Source organism: Onychostoma macrolepis, chromosome 03 (assembly GCF_012432095.1).
Source record: "Onychostoma macrolepis isolate SWU-2019 chromosome 03, ASM1243209v1, whole genome shotgun sequence".
Classification (NCBI taxonomy): Eukaryota; Metazoa; Chordata; class Actinopteri; order Cypriniformes; family Cyprinidae; genus Onychostoma; species Onychostoma macrolepis.
Window position 1 is genome coordinate 26129209 of NC_081157.1, and position 16530 is coordinate 26145738.

The 16530-nt window shown below is 37.7% G+C and overlaps 1 protein-coding gene across 1 annotated transcript; it reads right to left on the reverse strand.

Annotated features, from left to right (window-relative positions):
- Positions 1–7: 7 nt before the first annotated feature.
- Positions 8–16094, reverse strand: ndel1b (nudE neurodevelopment protein 1-like 1b). The gene is made up of 9 exons (XM_058771923.1): positions 15936–16094; positions 12057–12151; positions 9627–9780; positions 7476–7624; positions 7150–7286; positions 6115–6288; positions 5732–5823; positions 5435–5580; positions 8–1323 (listed from the first exon to the last, which is right to left on the reverse strand). The coding sequence occupies exons 2-9, from the start codon at positions 12140–12142 to the stop codon at positions 1233–1235; spliced, it is 1029 nt and encodes a 342-aa protein (XP_058627906.1). The 5' UTR covers positions 12143–12151; positions 15936–16094; the 3' UTR covers positions 8–1232.
- Positions 16095–16530: the final 436 nt, after the last annotated feature.

Sequence of the window (16530 nt, forward strand, 5' to 3'; positions counted from 1 at the left end):
TCCAAGCCCATTTTTTCCCTTTATTTATTTGCACATATTAGACAATCAATTTTACATCTTGATATATGTTTTAAACCAATACACAGTATGTAAAATTCACTCATTGTGTCAAAACATGCCATAAAGATTCTCAAATAAATTAAACAGCACATCAGCCCAATTTTAGTATCTACAGACAGGGCATGGCTGCTATGTTTACAAATCTATATACATGGGATATAACAAAACGGCCAACAAAGTGCATGATAACTGTGAAATCAAAGACTCAATGAGGGAAATTAACACTAAAAAGTGCTCCTATACTTGATGTTAAAAGTTTGGCGTAAATGAACTTAAACACTGTGACAAACAAAAGTTGGCTTCAGTTCCACAAATGAAATAAATAAACAGTGAATACTAAACTCACCAGTAGATCCAGCAGAGGCACATGGGATAGAAATGAGGTTCATACAACCAGACAAGTTCTGTGAGGAAGGTCACACCGCACAGAGACTGATTTACAGTCAAAGCAGTCACACGAGTGAAACAGTATTTGTGGTTTGCGCCATGACCACTGCGGCTCGTGAATCTAGACACAGCAAACATTACTCATCTGTGGGATTTTGAAGTGCAGTTTCAGAAACATACATACAAACCTTTTGAAGCCCTAAAATAGTGGTTGCATCATGCAAACTGGTGACCAGTCAGCTGATGTAACTGGGTTAATAATTCATTAGAGTGCTTTTAAAGGTAGCTGATGTTTCCATGCTATTGAACACGTTTTCTTGGCATTCATTCCAGTAATAACATCTGCTGACCTCCACATTTAGACCCTTTACTGAAGCTGAAAACAGTGAACGTGTAAATCAAGGCTGAGGGGACGTTCCGATCTACCTCAGATCACACACACGCATTTGCATCAAGCATACAGTGACGTTCACCTCAAAAGAAAATCCCTTTAACGTCTTTTAAATTGTGCGACACACTGAAACACTCACACAGAAGCTGTGGCCTGACTCAGACCTTTGTCGTTTTGCTGGCTTTAGGTGAGACCTCGTGAGAACAGAGGTCAACTGAAGCTCGCGCTCACAGGAACGGACCCTCACGCCCGACATAAATCTGTCAGACACGCTCGAGGCACGTCATCTCAGTCTCTCTCACGCACACAAACACACACACACACACAATCTCTCAAGTGTCCTCTCCGATTCACATAGTGTCCGAGCTTGTGTGGAGGTCGCTGGGAAAGTCTCTCACACGCTGAGAGGGAGCATGCCGGGAGGAGACACGGCCCGCTGGGAAGCCATGGCTGTCAGGGCACCGGGATCCAGGCCATTCATATTCCTGTGAGGAAAAGAGATGGGCAATAACTTAAACTGTGAGCAATGTGTTATGAATAAGCATTATAAATCTTCAGTTAAACTGCTTGGGGTTGGGTGATATGATCAAAATGTTTCACCCTGTCATATGTACCACTTAACCATGTCTGTGTGTATACATGAGCAAATAGTTATTAGGCGTTTGACTGCACCAAATTGTTATATATTGAACACAAACTCACAGGTTTTGTAAGTCCCAGTATCACCACATAAATGATTAACCTGAATTAATTATAAAACTACTATAAGTATCTCCAAGCTTACCTGGATACACAGCATGTGACATTTTTTGAGTACAGTATACTCGTGTAAAGCAATACCTACTATGTGTGACCCTAGACCACAAAACCAGTCCCAAGTGTCAATTTTTTTATAAATTGAGACATAAATAAGCTTTCCATTGATGTATGGTTTGTTAGGACAGGACAATATTTGGCCGAGAAACAACTATTTGAAAATCTGGAATCTGAGGGTGCAAAAAAAAAATGGAAATATTGAGAAAATCGCCTTTAAAGTTGTACAAATAAAGTCCTTAGCAATGCATATTACTAATCAAAATTGAAGTTGATATTTACGGTAGGAAAATTACAAAATATCTTCATGGAACATGATCTTTACTTAATATCCTAATGATTTTTGGCATAAAAGAAAAATCGATAATTTTGACCCATACAATGTATTTTTGGCTATTGCTACAAATATACCCCAGCGACTTAAGACTGGTTTTGTGGTCCAGGGTCACATATAACAAATCTCTTTCATCACACAACTCTTCATATAAGGTTGAATATATAAGCGTGTCCAACTTTATCTGCATACATATTAGGGCTGAACGATTTTGGAAAATAAACTGTGATTTTTAAAAATTTTTTATTTATATTGCGATTTAATATGCAATTATTTTTTAAAGCTCTTTATGTTCTGTATTATTCAACAAAGACAAGCAATAAATCATTGTATAGTATGACCAACAAACTATTAGATAGATTAAACAAATATTCTTCTCTGTAGGCCAGGCCTATGTGTTACGATGAAATTAGGTGATGCAGGAATTGATATGAATGACATTTTTATTTACTACTACAAATCACAGTAGTTTATTGACTGATTTTTTGAACTTCCAGCCTTGTAAGCATGTAACAATTATTATGACAACAAAGCATTGACAAATAAGCCTGGTGTAAACATTAATATGAAAGTCAGTAACAAATCACACAAACTAAAGTAGACTTTACCACACTTAGTATTTAGGTAATTCATTCAAAGTCACTGTAATTAACATATGTAAAGGTGGATTGCACTTTTTAAACACTGTCTGTTAACTTTAGACAGACTTTAAATAAATAAGAATATCTATATATACAAATAAATAAATGTAATGTAATACTGTTACTGCTTGAGTAATTTCCATGTAGTGTACCACGGTTGCCAGATTTTCACAACAAAACCCACCCAACTGCTACTCAAAAATAGCCAAGTTGCGTTGCAAGGGGGGGGTCCACCGGTAAAAAATAAAAATAAATAAATCGCATTCCGGGGGGGGTAAAATACATGTTTTTTTGGAGGGGTTCTCCTGGTAAGATTTGCATTTCAGGGGCTAAATATAACGCTTTTGGAGGCAAATACTGTAGCGTGCCAACTTGATGCTTAGACCGATCGGAGTGTCAAAGTATTGCGAGAGCTATAAGAGTGCGGACGTCTCCTTATGCTTTCTCTCGCAGTACTTTGATGTCATACACCGATCAGTCTTCAAGTCAAACACACCTCTTTACTTTGCGTGTCACGTGACAGAGTAATCGCAAACTTTGCAGTTAAAAATAAAAAATTAAAAATTTATAATACAGTGTGTGCAGAATTATTAGGCAAGTTGATATTCTGGTCATATTTTTTTTCCAAGAACATTTTACCAATTCCAAACCACATCAATCTTAATAACTACTATTGATTTTGTATTTAATAATTTATAAGTGATATATAATTGTCCATGAAGACTGATAGTCAGAAACTTCTTATTTCAGATGTGCAGAATTATTAGGCAGGTTTTCCTTTACAGATAAAATGAGCCAAAAAAGAGATTGAACTCAAGAATAAAAGTTAAAAAAATTATTAAATGCCCATGAGAAGGATGCAATACTAATGCAATAATAGAATTAGCAAAGTTAAGGCATGACCACTGGGCAGCGAAATGCTCATTGGGTCAGCAAGTTCAGAAAAAACAGGTGGAGAGGAAAAGACATGTTAACTGCAAAAGAATTAAGAATTAAGGTGAAGAATTAGGTGAGAAACCATCAGGAACCATTTAGTCTCCAGCACCATCATTTTCCAGAACTGCAACCTTCCTGGAGTCTCCAGAATTACAAGGTGTCAGGTTCTCAGAGACCTTGCTTGGGTAAAAAATTCTTTAAAATGGCCCTCACTTAATAAGAATAACATGCTGAAGTGTTGTGAAATACACAAAGACTGATTTTTGTATAGGCTTTATGGACAGATAAGTTGTGAGTGACTCTTGAAGGACCAGCATCACATCCTCTTGTGGATGTTTAATCAATCCTGCAAGACAGACTTTTCAGGATAGGAGATGAACTAAAATGAGCTCCCAAAACTTACTGCCAGATTCTGGAAGATAAATTCTTCAAACTGTGGCACAAGAGGATGTGATGCTGGTCCTTCAAGAATCACTCTCAACTTATCTGTCCATAAAGCCTATACAAAAATCAGTCTGTGTGTATTTCACAACACTTCAGCATGTTATTCTTATTAAGTGAGAGTCATTTAAAATATTTTTTTACCCAAGCAAAGTCTCTGAGAACCTGACACATTCCACTTCTGGAGACTCCAGGAAGGTTGCAGTTCTGGAAAATGGAGCTGGAGACTAAATGGTTCCTGATGGTTTCTCACCTAATTCTTGACATTAATTATTTTGCAGTTAACGTGTCTTTTCTTCTCCACCTGTTTTTTCTGACCTTGCTGACCCAATGAGCATTTCGCTGCCCAGTGGTCATGCCTTAACTTTGCTAATTCTATTATTGCATTAGTATTGCATCCTTCTCATGGGCATTTAATAATTGTTTTACTTTTATTCTTGAGTTCAATCTCATTTTTGGCTCATTTTATCTGTAAAAGAAAACCTGCCTAATAATTCTGCACATCTGAAATAAGAAGTTTCTGACTATCAGTCTTCATGGACAATTATATATCACTTATAAATGATTAAATACAAAATTGATAGTAGTTATTAAGATTGATGTGGTTTGGAATTGGTAAAATGTTCTTGGAAAAAAAAAATATGACCAGAATATCAACTTTCCTAATAATTCTGCACACACTGTAATAATAATAATAATAATAATAATAATTCCCAAATGCAATTAATCGATCAGCCATAATACATTTAGTACACTTGCTTAGAATGATAATATATAGATTGTATATTGTTGCAAAATGTAAACCTTATTATCACTAAGATGTAATTTGCTTAATGAAACCACATGGTATGAAGACATTAAAGGTCATTTATTCATCCTAATGTTGTTTCAAATCAGTATGATTTTCTTTCTTCCACTAAACACAAGAGAAGATATTATGAAGAATGGTAGCTATTGAGTTCCATGGTATTTTTTTTTCATACTGTGGAAATCAAAGGCTACAGCCAACTGTTAGGTTACCAAAACTCTTCAAAATATCTTCTTTTGTGTTCAACAGAAGAAAGAAACACATAGGTCTAGAACTTCTTGAGGGTGCGTAAATGACAGAAACTTCATTTTTGGGTGAACTATCCCTTTAACTTAATATAAACATTAACATCATGATTTTCTGTAAAGCTGCTTTTAAACAATGGCAAAATAATGTTATCAGAGTTGAGAGTACTTATTAGAAACTGTTATTGTTAGTTAAAAAAATCTAACAGGCCAAAATATTTAATAATCTGTAATATTAATAACACTACTGATTATCTATAATTATCAATATATATTAAATACTTAATTACTTTAATAAAGAAATGTTCAAATCTCCACAGAAAGCTGTGCAGTTGTGTGGGCCTGGTGAGCAGACAAAATAGAAAGCTAAGGACTTACGTCTTGTCAAAATACGTAGTGTGGAGCGAATGAGAGAACTTGGTTGCGTTGCTGCTGATGAGGTTTCCATTTCCTGTTGCGTAATTTTTCCTTGCTGCCTGGTCCTTGGCAAAGTTCCTACAGGCAGCTAGTTTAGACTCAAGAGCCTGCATAAAAAGAGACATCCCATGTTTTTCCATTAGCATGTGCATCTAATATTAGTTTGAGTCCATTCTGATATGAGATCACAAGTAGTTCTTTCTAAGTGTTAAAGTGAAATGCATGTAGGGCCAGTTTCACAGTCATTCAGGAATTTACCCCAACTTTCCGCAGAAGATCACCAACAATGTTAAGAGCTGAGATCCGTGCAGACGGTGTGAGGGGGGAGCTTCCACAGCCATTGGTCAATGCTTTGGAGGAAAAAATAAATAAATAAATAAATAAAGGTAAAATGGATGTAACTACTAGCAGTCAGACTGTTAAGAGTGCGAGTGAAAAATATTGCATTTAGTTTCAATTGCCAATGTGGTTATGATAATTAGAGAACAAGGTGACCAATATAACGATAATATACAATACACAAAATGCTGATATATAATACACGATACTCAATTGCTGAAATTGATTGAATATTTAAATTTTACAAAAAAATAAATAAATAAATAAATAAATAAATAATCTAAATGACAAATAACACCAACCTTTGGATGCAATGAAAGGATGCTCCATGTTCTTCCCTACAGGCGTAGCTGGGAGGGACAGGGAGGCCTGCACTGCTGAGTCTGTCGTATCAATGTCTATGGTGGGAGAGCTGGGGGCCGACATCCTGGAAACATCTGAAGTCCTCTCTCGTACTGCCAACTCTTGCCTCAAGTCTACAAGAACATGCATATTTAGCACTGATAAACCTGGCTGCACATACTTAATGTTTTGGGTTTAATTCTTTGACAGCATCTTCAGAATGCTTATTACCACAGAAACTGATCATTTTGACAATTCATTTTGAGTTTGACATTTCAGTTTCACTTTCTGTCCAGAATAGAGTGCTGCAGGGATGCATGTATTTTTTTAGGCCAAAACCTGGGAGTAAGTTTAGCATTTGAAATTTTAGCACTTCCAGTTCCATCACCCTGAAGACATTTTTTTTTTGTTTGTTTTTTTAATGGGTCTTTGGTTCATGCCTAAAACAAAGTCTGTGGTTCACACAAACTCAAGATATTATCATGCTTTCTTCTCCAAAATTTGTAATACCCCACTTGGATTTACACATTTTTTTGTCTTGAAAAAAGTGGCTGCTAATAAGTGGCTAAATGGGACTAGAGGTTGTCGAGACATTAAACGTCATAACGTAAACTCATATACAGCTTTATGTTTATAATCACCATGAAATCAGAATGGACAATATTGTAGGGTTTCTTATCAATTATTTATCTGTGCACATCACTTTGTGGGTCCATGTATTGTCCAAAAGCTAGACTAGTTTCAATCCCTCCCCTTCGTTAACATGTCTCTCACACGAAACAATCACCCATTTAGTTTGAAGAGGCCACTTCTACACCGCAATCAATTCCCAATGGACAACCTGAAATCGTGCCATACATTTTTCTGCTTCATTCAAAAAGCCGTTTCACTCGGATACACGCCATAACAGTGAAGAAATGTCAGTCATAATCTCTGCATCATGAGGGATTGTCCGCTATACTCCTTGAATGGCAATGCTGTGAAATGAAGTTTACCTCTAGCTTCATCTTTCAGCCGCTGCACAGACACCAGCAGAGACTCCTTCTCGTCCAGTTCGCTCTCCAGGAAGGCGTTCCTCTCTATCGCTTGGTTTAGCCTCTGTTCAAAGTCCTCCAGAGATGTGATGGTGGCCCTGCACAATCCAGGTTATCATTTTAAACATGTTGAACTGTTAAAGTATCTTTAGCATGTCACTTGCACAATGTATTTTGGTCTGCATTTGTTGGGCATTGGTGACACGTAGGCTAGTTTTGCGTAGTCTAGCAATTCAGGAACTCAGGGCCAAGTAAGTTTAGAATGATAACACGATCCCGTCTCGTACCTCTTAGCTCTCTCCAGGTCGTCGTTGGCCTGCTCCAGCTCCCTGACATATTTGTGCAGCTGCTCCTTGATGCCGCGCGTTTGGACCAGGTCGTCCTCCAGCATGGAGATCTGCTTATAGCTCTGAGCGTACTGCTGCTCCAGTTTCTCCTGCAGTCAAAGACACAGGGGAGACACAGTCTGAGTCATCATCAGAAACAACATGTACTTTCCGCCAGCGGCGGGTGAGAAAATTTATCAGCTATAAATACTTCTTAAAAAAAACATTAAACTGCATTTTACATATTTCTTAACTAAGGATTGCGCAGTCCTATTCAGAAAGGACTATTTTTCCTTGTGTGTTCCTGTACCAAACATTTAAAAATTAAGAGTCAAAACCGTAACAAGACCATGATGATCTACAGTAACTCATCCAGACATCCCCACCTTAATAACTACAGAGAGCCCAATCCTATCCAAATTAGAGAGGTTTTGGTTAAGCTCAAACCTCATTTGGAAAACCAATTCCATTTTTCCTCAGTGGCACAATATAGTGACAAGTTGGTTTCAGTTTACTAACATTTTTATCTGCATTTTAGTTGAACTGCCCCTTTAACGAGGAGCAAGAAACGGAGGAATACCAGTACACATTGCAACCCTCCCGACTTCTCTTGTAGGTAACCTACTTTATCCACCTCATTTCTTTGCTTCTAAATAAGCGTATTGTTTTGGGCCATAGCAAAATAACAAGTGTCCCATATTCTCCAAAACAAATGCAGGGTCAGTGGGCAAAGGCTACTTGTCTTGCTAGTCTTTCTGAGAATGTGATCATTTAATGATCATGCTTTCTAGGACAGCAACGAGATCAAATTTAATTTGTATGAGGAGACCTTGCACAAATATAAATCACAGTCTGTTTGCCGGGTCTACCTAAACCCAAGCCATTAAAAATATATTTCTGTAAGGGTCTTAGAGGGACAACTGTGCTATAAGTGAACTTTTCTGCTTGAGCCATTAGCCTTCTATTTTCTTCCTCTTCATCCTGACATCCAATTACAGCTCACTTGGGATTAACAGAGACCCTTGACGGCTCTCACACTGGGCAATGCTGCATCACAGAACAGAGCGGCTACACTGCTGATGCTTTACAGATAAATCAGCAGATTAAAGGTGTGTGGAGGTACCTCTGCCATTAGGTGCTATTGTACCCATATCTGCACCAAACTGTACAGTTTTATAGCATTTTATTTCCCTGCAGTCCACTTACTACATATTTTTCAGCATCAAGCTTCTATTTTAAATAACCTCTCTTATGACTCACTAACCCTTCTAAGGTACAACTTTTATACTTGTGACAACTAGCATGTCAAATTTATAAAACTAAAATAATATATTATATCATTTGTGTATATTAAAAAAAAAAGCCTATTAAGTTTCTGACACTGCCACACTATTCTCATGAAAATTAAGCATTTTTAAATGCTTAAATATTTGGCATTACAGTAATTAGAATTCGGGTGATAAATGTGTTTCATTGAAAAAATAAAAATACACTAATATTATTACAATTTGAAATAACGGTTTCTTATTACTTATGTATATTTTAAAGTGTCATTTATTCCGGTGATGTCAAAACTGAATTTTCAGCAACCATTACTCAAATCTTCAGTGTCACATGATCTTCAGAAATCTTTTTAATATGCTGACTTGCTGCTCAAGAAACATTAGTGATAAAATAGTTGTGCTGCTTACATTTTTTTGTGTGTGGAAACAGCAATAGATTTTCTTAGGATTCTTTGATGGATTTATTTGAAACTGAAATTTTTTGTAACATTGTAAATATCCTTCCGGTCACTTTTGATCAATTTAATGCATCCTTGCTGAATAAAAGTATTCATTTGATTTGACTTTTGAACAGTAGTCTTTATTTGAAACAAAGATGATCCCAAATAGACTTCATTTCAAGAAAATTACAGTTTTCTATTCTTTTTTTATATTGGAATGAAATTTGACTTGGACATGCTTGAGAGGCATCGTGAGATTCACCCCAATTTAAAGCTGATTTCTAAATGATGCATTTTCAGAGTTTAGTTTCCATAAACGGTCTGGGTGGCCTGAGGAGGGAGCTTTGTGTCATTTCAAAAGAGCAAAGACATTTCAGCTCTTGTCCTACCTTGAGTGTATCCACCTCGCTCTTCAGCCTCTGGTTCTCTGACTGCAGGTCTCGGATGCGGTGCTCGGCCTGCCCCAGCTGAGCCTCCAGCTCGGCCTCCAGCTCTCGACTGCCCTCCTGGAACTCCTGCAGCTCCTCCTGAGCGTCATGATAACTACAGATATGCAAACATATCAAAAACCACACGTCATCACCAGCAATCTGGAACAGCGGCGGCACATTCATCACATTAACTATGCAAAGCAAACTGACACCCAGACTGCAACAAAAGAGCTAACATGCTCTAAGCATTTAGGCCTTGACAGCTGGTGCTATAGCAGATAATGAATTCCAGTCACTCAGGGCTGTGGCCACTCTGGAGGTCCTAAGACCAATTTAAAATAGGACACCCTGTTACCTAACCATGTCCAACAATAACAACACAGCAGAATTCAGTACTTCCTGAATATCAGGAACATCTCATGGCCAGAAGTTATGGAAAAAGATCAGCCAAATGTTCACTTTGAGCCCTTGAAGGTCAGGGGTCGGGGTCACAGGCAGGTTTGAGATGAATAGTGAGGTCTGGCGGCAGGAAATGAGCTCAGCAGACTGAATGCATGGTCTTGGTTGTTTTTAGACAGCGTTTCCGAAGCTCTGGTAGACAGGACATGTCCCTTTAACCCTGGTCACTTGCCCCAGCCTCATTCTGTCATGTGCAGAGGGAACCTTAAATCTGTCACTTCACCCCTCCTTCACTGAAATACCAGACATGTGCCGGCCTGCCTCCTCAGCACAAAACATGAAAACACTCACTCCACAACAGGAAGCTGCTCAAAAGCACATTTACAGTCCTTAATGAGATACAGTAACATTCAAAAGTTTATGGTCAGTACAATTTCTTTTTTTTAAGAAATTAATACAATATCAAACACTGAATTGATCAAAAGTGACAATAAAGACATTTATAATGATACAAAGATGACTATATTTCAAATAAAAGCTGTACAATGATGCTCTATTAATTGAAGGAGCCTCTAATCAACAAATCAGCATGTTAGAATGATTTCTGAAGGATCATGTGACACTGAAGATCAGCTTTGCAACACAGGAATGAATGAAAATTTAAAATATATTACAATAGAAAACTATTCTAATACTATTTCACAATATTCCTGTTTTTACTGTATTTTCCATCAAATAAATGCAGCCTTAGTGAACACAAGAGGCCTTTCAAAAACACAATCTTACCGAGTCTATGTATAAATTTTATTTTTACCTTCCCCTAATGTAAATGTGAGTGGTTGCTTACGTCTTCGAGACTTCATGTTCTGTCAAGCGAGTTAAAGGGGCTCATTTGTGTAACTATTTCCAGGAAAGCATGTTTTGCTCCTTCCTCAGCAGGAAATTCCTGGGATTTGAGATCTTCCTGTGCTCCACCAAAGCTCTGGGGCAGTAAAACCACAGCTCAGGAGGAGCATGTGCACATGCTGAAACTGTGTAGGAGTTCAGAGCACCACAGACAGAGACCACCAGCAGACACACGGTCAGCATTAGCGCCAGCACCAACTGTGAGCTCTGTTTTAGATCAGAGACACTCTCAGGCCACTTTTGGTCAAGTCAAAAACATGGCCCAAGCTTTAGAATAGAGAAGGTTACGCAGACGATTCACATACTAGCATTTTGAGTCTGAAACCACACAAAATAATCACATAAACCAAGTGAAACTTTAAAAAGACATCAAGCCTACCCACAATGTAGCCAGCAGCACAACATACACTCTTAAAATAAAGGTGCTTAAAAGGTTTTTCACAGCAATGCCATAGAAGAACCATTTTTGGTTCCACAAAGAACCATTCAGTCAAAGGTTCTTCATCGAAAACCATCTCTTTCTTACCTTTTTATAATCTGAAGAACCTTCTTTTTGTCACTTTTGTGAAACAGAAAGGTTCTTCAGATGTTTATGGTTCCATAAAGAACCTTTTAGACAAAAAGGTTCGTCTATATATGGCATCGTGAAGATGGCACCTTTATTTTTAAAAGTGTAAGGTTTTAATAAAAGAGACTGCAAGACACTAAACACAACAGCTGGAGCTATGGAGCATCTTCTCAGGTTAACAAAGGGTCTCTTTTATCAAGGGCAGTGAAAGGCTCTCTGTGTGTTGTGGCACTTTCTCCATTTTTCCATGACAAAAAGTGCTGCAGTCATATTTACAGCCATTCATCACCCGCGGGGCTTGTGATTGTAGGTCTGAACACAGAAACAACAATTGTCGTCTCAGCTAGCCAAAGTTTAACTAAAATACTGTGGCCAAGTTTTTAAAAGCCAATCAGCATTGTTTGTCTGAACATAAATGGTTGACTCCCCCATGGCTTTTGTGAGAAGATAAACTGCACACGGTTGTAAAAAGCTCAGCTGGTTGCTATATTTAGTAGTTAATGACTTCGGCCTACCTCTTCTTGTATTTGAGAGACAAGCACTTCCAGTAATCGATTTCCTCATCTTTCGAGGAGAATTTGGGCATCATCTCTGTGTCCATGATGGAGACCTGTGGAAGCAGATGGGAATTAGAGCAGTCCTGATAGACACACAGAGCTTGTTCATTTGCACCTCCTACTGCAGTTTTGTACCAGTACAACCCCACAAACAGATCACAGGGTGAGGTCCCATGGTGTGTGTCCTCATTTGACACAAAACCAATAGCACTTTTTGTTCACTTGGCTTTCTACCAGGCTCACATGACTTACTTCATCCTTTACAAGCTCACAGTTTGACAGGTTGCAGCATTCACTTTCATTTTTGGGGGGATTTTTACTCATGACTAATTGCATTGCACTCAGCTGAACATGAACTAGTATAGATGTTGATTTGTGCTTAGGTGACACTTCACTATGAATGTATAACTGATCGACTTGAATGCCTTGTTGCTTGATTTTAGTGTTCTGGGTTTTTTTTTTTTTTGTGATTGACTTTGTACCTTCAAAAATATATATATTTTTACAATTATTATTTAAAAATTTCTTAAAATAAACAAGAATTTTTCATAAAACATGATGTGAGCTTAATGGGAAAAAAAAATATACCCATTAAGCACAGCCAGACTTTTGAATTTAATGATGTATATCTTATAAAATAAAATGAAATATTTTTGTATGAGAGATTAATATTTTATTTTAACAACTTTTTGTACTGAAACCAATATCTTGTGCACTAAAAATGTCTCAATATAGATTTTGGTGAGCTTAATAGGTACGTTTACCCTAGTTCACCCAAAAATGCATATTCTGTCATCGTTTACGAGAGTCAGCCTCATGTTGTTCCAATCCTGTATGACTTTTATTCAACTTGGAAACACAAATGAAGATTTTAACAAATCCTGAGAGATTTTTCTGTCCCTCTCCTGAAAGCCCATTCCACCAAATCTTGGAGGCTTAAAAATGTTTACAAAGACATTGTAACAATAATCCATATGAACTGAGCGGTTTAAACTAAGTCTTCAGAAAAGACACAATCGCTTTATATGATGAACAAATTAAATTTAACTTGTGTCTCTCCAGAATTTTGGAATTAACTGCTGGATTTACATGGATTACATCTGATGTTTCTACATTTTTACATCCGTGGACCATCGATGGTGGGACAGAAACACTTCGGGTTGCATTAATAACGTCTTTTATATTTGTGTTTTGAAGATTAATGATTTAAAGTCTAATGGCTTTGGAAACTGGAGCAACACGAGGGTGAGTAAAGGAACAGTTATAATTTCGGGATGAACCGTCCCTTCCATAACTCGACTGTCTGATTTCACTTGATTTCTCTATTCTTGATAATATTAAAGAAACAGTTCTCTTAACAATGAAAACATCAGTCATTTTATGGTTAAATCATGGATATCCTGTGTAAGAGCTCCTTCTGTGTTTCACAAAAGAGAGAACATATTTGGAATAACATGGAAGTAAAGGACAACATTTTCAGTTTTAGAGATGAAACGTGAAGCCATTTATCACAAAAGGACAACGGAGTAGTCCTTCCATACATAAAAGCTTGCTCTGAATAAGATTAATGGCCACAGATATCATCCTTTTAAAACATTAAGCACACTTGGATGTTTGTGCCTCTATAACTCACATGTGTCAGAAAATGACCTCTCATTAACATTCTTCATCCTTGTCTTGTTTTGGGACATCATTTGTTTGACCAGCAGCACAGAGATCCAGTGTTTAATTAATTTGTGTCATAGATCTTTTTGCATGCAATCGCTCATTAGATCTGACATGATGAAGAGCTGTAAGCCGAAGCCATCAGTTTCATTCAGCACAAGGCCTCTATCAGCAGACAAACCTGTTTCAGCTTCTAAAACAGGCAGACATATTCCAGACATCTCCGCAATTCTCCTGATTCTTTTCCGGATTCTCAGGAGTGTCACATGTTGTGACCCAGCACTCCTAGATTCCCACTTTAAATGACTACGAGGGATTTCCAAACCAAATTACCCATTTAAATAGAAAATAAAACTAAATCACCTACAGCACCCTCGTTATTGCCAGTTTGCTTGCTTGTCATATTTCCATATTTATGTCAGGTCTGAAATGTTTGAATTAAGATTTTTTCAGTGATCATACTTAAAAATATGTATCCTGTACATTAATAAGTCATTTATTTGATTTTAATGTCACAATATTAAACTTTCTTTGTATTAGGTCAAGTCTGTTTGTTTAAAATGCCATTTTTAATTGAGAATAAGTGTAATACATAAGTACAAAGTCAAATAATTAAAAATGGCAAAAGATAAATGAGTTGTGTAATAGTCATGTTAGGTACTATTCTTTAAAGACCCGATAAACTGAGGCATTTACCGGCAGGATCAATATTAAAGAACAGATTAAGTACTGATTTGAACGAAAAATGAACGAAAATGACTACAGATCACTCTCTAATGTACAGAAACAACATACAAAATCACAGGTGTACATAATAATAAAGCCATCAAACACAAAAGCAGCAGTGGTTTTCTACTCTGGAGCAGAATGGGGTTGCAATGGGACTTGCTCTCCTGAGGGCTGTCAAAACTGATGTCATTTCAATTGTGGTCATTTATAAATGTCTTAAGCCACCACGCAGAGATCCTCACCCCTCCCAAACTGACTCCTGACAGTGAGGCCATCTGTCCGGCCACAGAGCGCCTGTCCCGCACCACAGGACAGTGGGATGGTTCCTGTCTAACGCAATGCTTTCCGCAACCTACACTCTTTGCCAGTAATACGCAGTCAGAGGTTCAGAGGAAAGGCCAGATTTTTGTTTCCAAGTATGACATTATTTCCAGAATCACAATCCAGCACACACACCGTCCTGCTGAGCAATCCACTATAAACATGTGACATACCCTCAAAGATTAGGGGACGAGATCTGTGCTACCATTGAGTTATCTGACCTGCTTGAAAGTAGTGTCCATATAGTTAAATGTACAGTCAGCTTCATGCAAAGAAGTGTTTTTATTTACAACAATATGTTTTGGTAGGACGACAGAAATGGCATCAGACGACAAACTAATGTCACAAAATGTAAACAGAACACATAGTTGCCATACATTTAACTAACAATTTATTTCTGTATTAATGTGCAAGACATAACGTTAGCATTTATCATTAATGTTAAAGCGCAAGATAACTGACAACAGATGAAAGAACCTAACGTAAATCACATAAAGTAAACAGTGAATAATACAAACGGAGTGTTCATGCCGTTACACTGAATATCCATGTAGTTAACGAGATGCGAGTATCATGACTTAGCAAACACATGCTAACGTTACATTTGTTTGCTGAGGTTAAGACGTAAGACCAATGACGTCAGAAGACGACTAGCGGTCATCATTCAATTAAAAACATCACGAGGATGAAATTAAATACTTAACATTAGCACAACAGTTCACTGAAGGCGAGACCAAAGCGCTTCGTTATCGAACAAATCCGCATGTAAATAAGTCAGATTCTCCCGGGAGGACAGCGGGTGTCACCAACATTTAACGTTACAAACGACAGTCAAATATCGAGTCTGTGTCATTTAAATAATCACCATCAAAACTCAATCACCTGCGGTTTAAATTCTCAGCGATAAATCGGTCGGTCAAAGGAATTTGGCTGTACGCCAGAAGAAACCGGCACATGAAAAAAAATCAGGTTTCGGCAACTGTTGGTCTTCACCGGCTAGAAAATGACAGTTTAAGATAACAGTCTGTTTAAATTATAAAACCTTGCATTTCATTAGCGTCCCATCGAACACGGCGTTTCTGTTTAACACTGATTAAATCAAAAATGTCATGAAATGTTTACCTTATCATGTCCTGCTCCTGAAGTCGGCGAACAGGCTCGGTGTCTCCTGCGCTCGCGCGTCCGCTGATAGAGAAATGCCAACGCGACTCCACTGACTTCACTTCAGCTTCCGGTAAGATGACCACACCGCGTCATTGCGTCACGGTAACGTCAGTGGAACGCATGCAAAGCACTTCTTATGAAGCAAGGGTTCTCTGAATCTGGGTCGCCGTGATTTTGCCAAGTAAGACATGTTCCTGGATCAACATCTTTTGTTGATCCTGGATCAACATTATTGTCCAAAAATATAGACTTAACCCAATCTCTACCCCTAAACCTAACCCTACCCATAATTTATTCCTAAAATCAGTGAGAAATGATAGCTGATTAACAAGGGTGTCGAAGCACCTAACCCTGATCATAAGCCTAAAACTTACATTTCCTGAAAAGTTATCCCTCAAATCTGATTGGTTGATTGGAATGACGTTCCAGGATCAACAAAGATGTTGATCCAGGAACATGTTGTACTTGGTGAAATCACGCTCACCCTGAATCTGAGACGCACACGGTATGCGGATATTGGTGTGTAATAAAGCGGGGAATAGTCAGTGGTTCA

Bases quoted from the DNA above. Each gene is read 5' to 3' on its own strand.
- ndel1b (XM_058771923.1), bottom strand. From the start codon at position 12,142: ATGGACACAGAGATGATGCCCAAATTCTCCTCGAAAGATGAGGAAATC. The intron at 9,781-12,056 runs GTAGGCCGAAGT...GCATATCTGTAG, and splicing joins TCTCTCAAATACAAGAAGAG to TTATCATGACGCTCAGGAGG. The intron at 1,324-5,434 runs GTAAGTCCTTAG...TTTTCCTCACAG, and splicing joins ACTACGTATTTTGACAAGAC to GAATATGAATGGCCTGGATC.